Below are 10,879 nucleotides of genomic sequence, written 5' to 3' on the forward strand. Positions count from 1 at the left end.
CTTGTAGCCTGTGGCTTTGACTGTCTGCCAGACATTCCTTCATATGTCTGTTGGCTGTGATTAATGGGCGATGTGGATCCCACAGAGCTGCACACAAAGCTGAGCTGGGTTTGGAGGTTACTGGAAGGCCCCAGACTTGTAAGGCCCATCTCCTCCTCAGCATCTATGAGGAAGTACATAACTCCACCCTGCCATGTACCAGTTAATACGGCTGTAATCGAAAACAAACTGTGTGGCACCAATTGTTCATCCTCTTGTAAGGAATGATTCTATGCACCTTTTAAGGATGGTTGTAAACCGACCGCTTGTTGCTCCAAACATGAGGCATGATGAACCAGCCGAGAGCTCTTTATTAACCCTTGTTGAATGATCTGGAAGGACACCTTTCTTGCCAAAACCCAATGCCTGCTGTTTTGTTACAGACAGCACAACAAGTGCTGCTGCTTCTTAATTGTTCTGGGTTGCGGTTGTTGCTTGTTGTGTAGATGTGTAGCAGCTGTGAAGGCTGGGAGAGAGGCGAGGCACTGACTGCCTCTGGCCTGGGATCCTGGAGTCAAAACCTTGTCTGCCTCTCTTGTCTGCCTCTGAGTGTTTTGAACTCTGTCATTTCCACACACTCTCACACTCCAGAGCTCAGATCAAGCTGTGAAGCACTGTGCAACTGCTGTGATAAAAGCCACACTCCACGAACCTACTACTTACGATATTACATACAGTTTAAAATATACAAGAGTATTTTTTGAGGGATGTGAACCCAGGACATGTTTGCCCCATGTGTTGGCTTCATCCTGAGCTTATTGCATGGATGTTGGCTCCAGCTGAAACTACTCTATTCTCTAGACTCAGCTATTTTAATTATTTATTCATATTATTTGAATTTATACTGTTTTAAATTCAGAAAAGTTCCCTTGTGTGACCTCACTGACCGGGGTCTGGATCTTGATGAGGGCGATGTCGGACTTCTCGTCCACGTCCTTGATTTTGGCGTCGTATGAGGCCCCGTTCTTCAGCTCCACCTTCACCCGATGCTTGTTGGCCACGACGTGGGCGTTGGTGACAATCTGACCGTCCTCGGACACCACGAACCCAGAGCCACTGGCCACCGCAACCTCCCTCTTAGAGTACGCCATCCTGGAAGGAGGGGAGGGAGGGAGGGAGGGGGGGGGAGGGAGGGAGGGAGGGGGGAAGGAGGGAGAGAGAGAGAGAGAGAGAGAGAGAGAGAGAGAGAGAGAGAGAGAGAGAGAGAGAGAGAGAGAGAGAGAGAGAGAGAGAGGGAGGGAGGCAGGCAGGGAGGCAGGGAGGGAGGGAGGGAGGGAGGGAGGGAGAAGGGGGGGTAATGTGATGGTACAGCAGGAAGACATCGTGAAAAAGGAGAGAACCCCTTAAAACAGGTTTTAAAGTGAAGTGTTCTTTCCATCTGGGGTGGAGTCATGTGCAGGTGGGCTGTGTCGTAAACCCTGGAATGTCTCTTAACATACTCCAACATGCACACACACTCTCTCTCTCACACACACTCACACACAGGTGCAACTCTTACTTGCGGTAGAGTTCAATGTGGACCACAGCCGGGCCGATGCGCTCCACAACGTCAGCGATGAAGTTGTATTTGTGTCTCAGGCTGTTTGGGTTGTCCTGTGCTGAAAACACACACATTTACATTTACATTTAGCAGACGCTCTTATCCAGAGCGACTTACAGTAAGTACAGGGACATTCCCCCGAGGCAAGTAGGGTGAAGTGCCTTGCCCAAGGACACAACGTCATTTTGCGCAGCCGGGAATCGATCCGGGAACCTTCTGATTGATAGCCCGATTCCCTAACCACTCAGCCATCTGACCCCCAATCTGCCATCTGACAATATAACACTGTTACAACCACAATTGTCGAAAAACACTACAAATACAACAAAAAAACAATCGACTGTAACAACAGGACAATGAGAAAAGATCAAGCCAAACTGGTTGTTCTGTGAAGGGATAACAAGATGAGTTTGAGGTAAAGTCTAGGGACTACACACTGTGTGTCTGTGTTTCCTGCATCAGAGGTAAAGTAGATTCACCATGTAATTAACCCATACTGGGACAGCAACACAACCTTCCAACCCAACCTGGGAATTACTGCTCGTCGCCTCAGAAGATTCTTGTGGACGTGTTTGTTTTGTTAAAGTTAAGACAACACAATCATCCCTAACAACCACCCATTTCATATTTCCCTTCCCTGAGGAGGGACAGTGTGTTTGGAAGATTTGGTGGCGTCGACCACATTTACATTTAGTCATTTAGCAGACGCTCTTATCCAGAGCGACTTACAGTAAGTACAGGGACATTCCCCCCGAGGCAAGTAGGGTGAAGTGCCTTGCCCAAGGACACAACGTCAGTTGGCATCGAACTGGCAACCTTCGTATTACTAGCCCGATTCCCTCACCGCTCAGCCATCTGACTCCAAAGGTTTGGGGAAAATCAACTACCACTTAGCTACCTCACCATTTCCTAATTTACAAGAAACCGTTTTGCGATCTACCTCAGAGGAAAGCACATCTCCACTCAGAACACAGAGGAGTAACCAAAGAGGCCTGACAACAGAAACAATTACAGTTAAATCGTGGTATTTCTACTGTGTAATGTGATGCTAAAATTAAGGGCCGGAGGACCGATATTTAGCGTTTTCCTTGTGGTCCAACGAAACCGCGTCAGTGGGAGGTTGTAATGTCTTGGTACACTTGAGCTCACTTTACACAGTAATGACACAGTGCAGAACCATGGCTTTTTTGGGTCCAAAACGGAAAACTCTGGGATGGAATTCCAGTGTATTCCATGCCCTCAGGAGGTGGTGATTTCCCTAAAACAGGAAAAAGATGAGCTTCCTGTGTGATGTCATAATGTAATAATGCACATCCTGTATGTTGATGTACTGGATAATCTGGCGTGTTCTGTGTAATTAAGTTAAAGTTGAAGTACAATATAATTCTTGGAACTGAAGTTCACCCCTTCGGCCCTCGTAAGACAGGATTCGTAAACTATAGGCATCAACTTTTCCTCTCCAGTCCATTAGTACAGAGAGATGGAAATGAACTTGTCATTTTCCCCAAACCTTTGGTTCAAATCTAAGATCTAATGCAATGAAATTGGACAGAAAAAGACCAGAATCTGTCTCAAATTGACTAGTTGAGTTCATCAAGTCCTCCAGCACTTGTCTCCTTCACTTGTCTGTGATCCTTGGGTCGTCAACACACACACACGCACACACACGAAATCCATGACAGATAGATCTGATTTGTTTCCACAGACACGTCGCTGCAATGGAAACGTGTGGGGTTTGGGCCAAAGTGTGATGAGTGTTTTGTGATCCTCATCCAGAGCAAAGCAGGTGTGGCTGAGGTTCTGGAAGTCTCCAGAGCAGAGCAGGTTATAGTGTGGCTGAGGTTCTGGAAGTCTCCAGAGCCGAGCAGGTTATAGTGTGACTGAGGTTCTGGAAGTCTCCAGAGCCGAGCAGGTTATAGTGTGACTGAGGTTCTGGAAGTCTCCAGAGCCGAGCAGGTTATAGTGTGGCTGAGGTTCTGGAAGTCTCCAGAGCCGAGCAGGTTATAGTGTGGCTGAGGTTCTGGAAGTCTCCAGAGCCGAGCAGGTTATAGTGTGACTGAGGTTCTGGAAGTCTCCAGAGCCGAGCAGGTTATAGTGTGACTGAGGTTCTGGAAGTCTCCAGAGCCGAGCAGGTTATAGTGTGGCTGAGGTTCTGGAAGTCTCCAGAGCCGAGCAGGTTATAGTGTGGCTGAGGTTCTGGAAGTCTCCAGAGCCGAGCAGGTTATAGTGTGACTGAGGTTCTGGAAGTCTCCAGAGCCGAGCAGGTTATAGTGTGACTGAGGTTCTGGAAGTCTCCAGAGCGAGGCAGGTTATAGTGTGGCTGAGGTTCTGGAAGTCTCCAGAGCCGAGCAGGTTATAGTGTGACTGAGGTTCTGGAAGTCTCCAGAGCAGAGCAGGTTATAGTGTGGCTGAGGTTCTGGAAGTCTCCAGAGCGAGGCAGGTTGCTCTCTGATGACAAACATGGTCCTGGGCGGGAGGACCGCAATGGGAGACTGGTGGAATCAAGTCATCTGACAAACTCAAAAACAGCTGTCGCAAGGAGAGGAAAAACCTACCTCAACCAAAGCATATGGCGAATCGTTGGAATGTCTTTGTAAAGATTTTACTTTATTAACTGTTAGCTATTTCTGTCATGAAAACTGGTGTGTGTCACGTCTAGGTGCTTTCATAAAGTAGTGAGAGCACTAAGCTACAGGTCATATCTCATGGACAATGCTTGTCTTTTTGAACCACTGCCAGTTGTTGAGCGTACGGCATAGTCACATAAAATAGACTTTAGCCTCAAGCTCTCAGTTTTTTCTCTGACTCTCACACACACAGACACATACAAACTGGGCCTGACAGACAGTTAAACTGAGATATATGGTCTTTTGAACTCTGACCCTGGGAAGAGAAGGAGAAGGCATGCCCTAGCAGAAGCAGGAGAGAGGCAGGCCATGGGAAACAAGCCAGGGACCCACTGAAACCACAAGCTGCTTTAAACACAAGCACAAGGCATCATGCCTCGACCCATAACATACCCTGCTGACATACTCACACACACACACACACACATACAATAATGCACATTAGCACACGCACACACTGACACACCCTGCAGGTCCTAGACTGGCCCCAGACTGCCTGCCTGTATTGACACACCCTGCAGGTCCTAGACTGGCCCCAGACTGCCTGCCTGTATTGACACACCCTGCAGGTCCTAGACTGGCCCCAGACTGCCTGCCTGTATTGACACACCCTGCAGGTCCTAGACTGGCCCCAGACTGCCTGCCTGTATTGACACACCCTGCAGGTCCTAGACTGGCCCCAGACTGCCTGCCTGTATTGACACACCCTGCAGGTCCTAGACTGGCCCCAGACTGCCTGCCTGTATTGACACACCCTGCAGGTCCTAGACTGGCCCCAGACTGCCTGCCTGTATTGACACGGCTGCTTCAAGAGTTTCTCTATGTGGAAGCTCCCCTTCCTACAGACGCTTCGAGTTACATCAAGGCTGCTCCCTTTCCATCTGTCTCTCTCTCTCTTACTATCGCTGTCTCTCTCAGTCTCTCTCTCTCTCTCTCTCTCTCTCTCTCTCTCTCTCTCTCTCTCTCTCTCTCTCTCTCTCTCTCTCTCTTACTATCGCTGTCTCTCTCAGTCTCTCTCTCTCTACCTCTCCCTCTCTCTCTCTCTCTCTCTCTCTCTCTCTCTCTCTCTCTCTCTCTCTCTCTGTCACTCTCTCTCTCTCTCTCTCTCTCTGTCACTCTCTGTCACTCTGTTGCTTGTTTTAGTCAGCTCACAGCTGAGGATGTTGTGGAGCATACACAAGCTCCGTCACAACGCGAGCAAAACATCCCAGAATCCCTTTCTCTCTGCCAAGTAAGAAAAGAAATGCCCATGTGGACAAACAGTCATCCCATTGTGTGTTCCTGGGGAGGATGGGAGAGCGAAGGGAGGAGGAAATGTGGGAACATGTTTGTTCACCATAGGAAAGGCAAGACTGACGAGGCAGGGACGCTGGCTGGAGGGAAATGTGTCTAATCAGCACTCACACCAGGAACATTTACATTTAGTCATTTAGCAGACGCTCTTTTCCAGAGCGACTTACAGTAAGTACAGGGACATTCCCCCCGACGCAAGTAGGGTGAAGTGCCTTGCCCAAGGACACAACGTCATTTTGCACGTCCGGGAATCGAACTGGCAACCTTCTGATTACTAGCCCGATTCCCTAACCGCTCAGCCACCTGACTCCCAGGAACAGTTAGAGCATTTGCACATTCCCATCTCGACACCGTCAGGGGTTGCCAATGTAAATTCACAGAATCACTCCTCGTAGCCATACATCGTGTTGCCATTTGTTGAGGTGTGATGGTTTACATTCATACCAAGTCAAAGTCCTTAAATCAACACATGTATTCACTCCGTCTGTGCTCTTAAAAACACCTTTAAATCTCAACTTGTTTCTGGAGTCCTTATATGCCTATCGGTGACAAAGTGAGTTATTTAAGAAAACACACGAGTAGAATTCGACCTACATCCTGTTCCAACTTAAACAACTTGCCTAATCAACAACTTCAGAAACCAGATGCAAGTGACATCATGCAAAGTGCAATTTGGTGTGTTTTCTTTGAGAGAAGCCGGGGTCCAGACTTGCTGCCTGAGGGGGAGGGGGGGGGCGGCTCTCTCGCTCTGGTGAGGCGACCTCATGTAGCTTGGCACAGTCCTGCTAACACAGTCCTGCTCTCACAGTCCTGCTCTCACAGTCCTGCTCTCACAGTCCTGCTAACACAGTCCTGCTAACACAGTCCTGCTAACACAGTCCTGCTCTCACAGTCCTGCTCTCACAGTCCTGCTAACACAGTCCTGCTCTCACAGTCCTACTCTCACAGTCCTGCTAACACAGTCCTGCTCTCACAGTCCTGCTCACACAGTCCTGCTAACACAGTCCTGCTCACACAGTCCTGCTAACACAGTCCTGCTCTCACAGTCCTGCTCTCACAGTCCTGCTCTCACAGTCCTGCTAACACAGTCCTGCTAACACAGTCCTGCTCTCACAGTCCTGCTCTCACAGTCCTGCTAACACAGTCCTGCTCTCACAGTCCTACTCTCACAGTCCTGCTAACACAGTCCTGCTCTCACAGTCCTGCTCTCACAGTCCTGCTAACACAGTCCTGCTCTCACAGTCCTGCTCTCACTGTCCTGCTCTCACAGTCCTGCTCACACAGTCCTGCTCTCACAGTCCTGCTCTCACAGTCCTGCTAACACAGTCCTGCTCTCACAGTCCTGCTCTCACAGTCCTGCTAACACAGTCCTGCTCTCACAGTCCTGCTCTCACAGTCCTGCTCACAGTCCTGCTCACACAGTCCTACTAACACAGTCCTGCTCTCACAGTCCTACTAACACAGTCCTGCTCTCACAGTCCTACTAACACAGTCCTGCTCACACAGTCCTGCTAACACAGTCCTGCTCTCACAGTCCTGCTCACACAGTCCTGCTCACACAGTCCTGCTCACACAGTCCTGCTAACACAGTCCTGCTCACACAGTCCTGCTAACACAGTCCTGCTCTCACAGTCCTGCTAACACAGTCCTGCTCTCACAGTCCTGCTCTCACAGTCCTGCTCTCACAGTCCTACTAACACAGTCCTGCTCTCACAGTCCTACTAACACAGTCCTGCTCACACAGTCCTGCTAACACAGTCCTGCTCTCACAGTCCTGCTCACACAGTCCTGCTAACACAGTCCTGCTCACACAGTCCTGCTAACACAGTCCTGCTCACACAGTCCTGCTAACACAGTCCTGCTCTCACAGTCCTGCTCTCACAGTCCTGCTCACACAGTCCTGCTCTCACAGTCCTGCTCACACAGTCCTGCTCTCACAGTCCTGCTCACACAGTCCTGCTCACACAGTCCTGCTCTCACAGTCCTGCTCTCACAGTCCTGCTCACACAGTCCTGCTCTCACAGTCCTGCTCTCACAGTCTTGCTCTCACAGTCCTACTAACACAGTCCTGCTCTCACAGTCCTACTAACACAGTCCTGCTCTCACAGTCCTGCTCTCACAGTCCTGCTCTCACAGTCCTACTAACACAGTCCTGCTCTCACAGTCCTACTAACACAGTCCTGCTCTCTCAGTCAAAAGTAGTGTTTACTCATGGTGGAGAGAGGGGGCGAGAGAGAGAGATAGAGAATTGGAAAGAGTGAGAGGAGAGGAAAGGATGGAGACAGGGGGGAGAGAAAGGGTGACTGAGAACTGAGAGAGAGAGAGAGAGAGAGAGAGAGAGAGAGAGAGAGAGAGAGAGAGAGAGAGAGAGAGAGAGAGGAGGGTTCATTGCCAAGTGGAGCATTCTGTCCATCAAGCTGCAGGTGCTGGGGTGTGGTGCTCAACAGATGGGGCCCACACACACTCCTCCCCACACACACACACCCCTCCCTACACACACTAATACACACACCCATATCCCCCTCGCCACACATACACCCTTACACACACACAAAAAGTTGAACAGGATCTCCTTTGATCTCTCATCACCTGTGAGTTTCTGTAACCGTCAGCCCTGTTACAGACTTACAGGAACAAATCCCTTCATCAGGAGTATTCACTCTGACACCACTCTCTAAGAATTCAGTGGTTAGACGGGACCAGAAGAGCATCTTATTAATCCACCCTAACATCAGACATTGAGGGATTTTACAAAAGAAAACATGAAGGAGATGAAGACACCGTCTGGTTCATCTAAAGTCCTGCTGGTTTGTGACAGCAGGAGTCCGGGCTGCAGGGCCGACTCTGAGTGTCCACTGTCCCAGGAGTCTGTTCACAATCACTCTTCTGACAGACACGTCAGGGGAAATGTGTGGTGAATGTGATAGCAGCAGTAATCAAGCACCAAATATGCATACGACTGCAGGCATGTCAGGGCTAATCTCTAAGTGTTATGCCGACTGTAACCTAGTGATTTGTCTCATTCTACAGCCTGATACAGAAAAACCACAGAGTTAGTTGGGTTCAGCTGAACTGAGCCATTCCCTACGGAGGATTATCAATAATCTGTGAGCCTATATTTGTATGCATGGGTGCATTACACAGATAGAAACTGATTTCAATGGATGCCATTGTTTTGTTGTCAAAGGCCACTTGCTGTTTGTTGCACCATGAATAGGCGACTGTTACCTCCATGACTGCAGCTGCATCCACACATGTTTTCTGACACCACACACTACACAGTCTTACAGGAACTATCTACGGCAATGAGTAAGCGACGCAAAATCCACATTGTAATTCGGACAATTGGTCATCGGAACAACATTCGCCAGTTACTGTAAAACTGTCTCTAACGTGACCACAGAGTATGACTGTACAATAGAACAAGTTACCTTTTCCGCATGCTCCCCGCTGAATAAACAGAACAGGTGGCTGCTGGAGTTTTTGCGCCCGCTTGCTGACCCGTTTGAGCTCGCAGATGTTACGGTAGGACACCCCGTCGCTGCCGCAAACCGGATCGGTACTTTTGCAGACACAAATGCCACTCTTGCCTCTCCTCCTGACCGTGGCTGAATATGCCACACCACCGGACACCGAGCATTCCAAGCCCTCTCCGCACACCGGGTCGCCGAGTTTGCCATTGCCGCCACACGCTTCGTCTTCCCCGGACGCACACACCTGGCAGCAGTTACAGTGGTCGAGAACTTGTCCTGCTAAGCAATCCGTTGGCATACGGGGACACATCGACTTGTCACAGCGACTAGGACAGCCAATAACGTACCTATTAGAGATCTGAGCGTGTACAGGGACGGATACCAGGAAAAGATTTACGCACAATAGTGGCCAAAACATGATGATATCTAAAGTACAACCACTGTTAAGCTCTTGGGTAAACGATCAAATGTCCTTTAAAAGTCCGCAGAGGCTACAGTGATTTGGGATACGGAGACTGAGCGTTATCGGGCAGAGCAGTCGCTTCAGCTAGAGGGATTTAGGAAAGCTCAACTTCCACTGCGCACCAATACGCGACTTGGCGTTTTTTTGCTGCCACTGCATTTATGAAAGCCTACTCAATTCCACATGACCCGGCACACTTTCTAGACAATAACACCACGCTTTGTGATTGGTGTATGTGCGTGACGTCCCATAAAAGGGGGAGCTTTGCTGTATTTATTTCCACTCAATTTGTTGGTCAGCCTACAGTATTGTATCCCATATATAGTAGGCTATGTAAGCTTGTCTAAAACATTTAAAAAAACTGGTCATAGTGTTTTATCACTATACACTACTTAATAACGATAATAATCCAAAATATAAGCCTACATTTGGATTTAAACGGTAAAATGTTTTCTTCTAAATCCTTCCTTGTACTGATGTATTGTATACACGGCATTATTCTAAACGAATTGTAGCTGATTCTTTGATGAATTAGTCACACTTGGTGCAGCGACAATCCTGCCAACCCCACAGTGGATACAGCTCATTAATTGTATTGAGTAATACAGCAATATATTTCTCTGTTCAAGACACCAATGCCAAATGTGTGGTTAGAAACTTACCAAACAGTAAACAACCAGTAAATAAACCCTGTGGTTAGGAATGAAACTTAATTCACTTTAAGTAAACTAATGAATATTAGTTTCTTATTTGTGGTCTACTGTAAATCAAATTGTGCCCTTTTGTGGAACAAATGTGCCCAAACGAAGCCAGCTTCAGAACAACTCACACCTACTGCACAGAGAAACAGTGAAAAGTCAAAGTTACTGCCATGACCAGTTATGGGTTTCACCAAAACAACAAATCTTTGTATGCATACATGCCTGTGGTGAGCTGTTAAACATCCTGTAAACAAAGAACCAATGAATCTGCGTCATAAACGGCTCTCACGATTGGTTAGGGGCCATGGGGTATTCTAATGAGTATGTAGCTTTAATGAGATGGTCAGACCACTTCTCAGGCCTGGCGTCTGGACGAGGGCTCTGCCCCCTGTGGTGTTGAATATGAACACAGCAGGGTGCAGATTCAAGAATAAAGGATAACTTTGTTCACGTACGTTGTAAATCTAACCAGTTTGGGGGAAAATATATATTTTTACCTGACCAAGTGGCATTAAAACAGTTCAATGGAAAAGGTAAATGTGGGTTATTGAGTTAAGGAACAACACAGTGGCCTTAACGTTTGTCTAAAACAGCGTTCTCATGAAAACTAGACTAAAACGACCACGATCAGCGTGTCTTTAGGTGTGTTGCTCTAGAGCCCACCTAAAGTGGTCCACTTTATGAGCGTAAAACCAAATTCATCTCCCACACGCTAATAAAAGCAGAACTACTGTCAGAAACGA

At 48.2% G+C, this 10,879-nt stretch overlaps 1 protein-coding gene across 1 annotated transcript in view; it reads right to left on the reverse strand.

Moving 5' to 3' along the window:
• The window catches only part of htra1a (HtrA serine peptidase 1a), a 12,509-nt gene extending 2,934 nt beyond the window's left edge, over positions 1 to 9,575 (reverse strand). Inside the window, exons 1-3 of the mRNA XM_062464301.1 lie at positions 8,931 to 9,575; positions 1,538 to 1,637; positions 921 to 1,131 (exon numbers count right to left, since the gene is read on the reverse strand). Coding sequence (XP_062320285.1) covers positions 921 to 1,131; positions 1,538 to 1,637; positions 8,931 to 9,390 — 771 coding nt within the window. The 5' untranslated portion in view covers positions 9,391 to 9,575. The remainder of the gene's footprint in view (positions 1 to 920; positions 1,132 to 1,537; positions 1,638 to 8,930) is intronic.
• Between the last annotated feature and the right edge of the window lie 1,304 nt (positions 9,576 to 10,879).

The sequence above is a fragment of the Osmerus eperlanus genome, chromosome 6, assembly GCF_963692335.1.
Source record: "Osmerus eperlanus chromosome 6, fOsmEpe2.1, whole genome shotgun sequence".
In the NCBI taxonomy this organism is placed as follows: Eukaryota; Metazoa; Chordata; class Actinopteri; order Osmeriformes; family Osmeridae; genus Osmerus; species Osmerus eperlanus.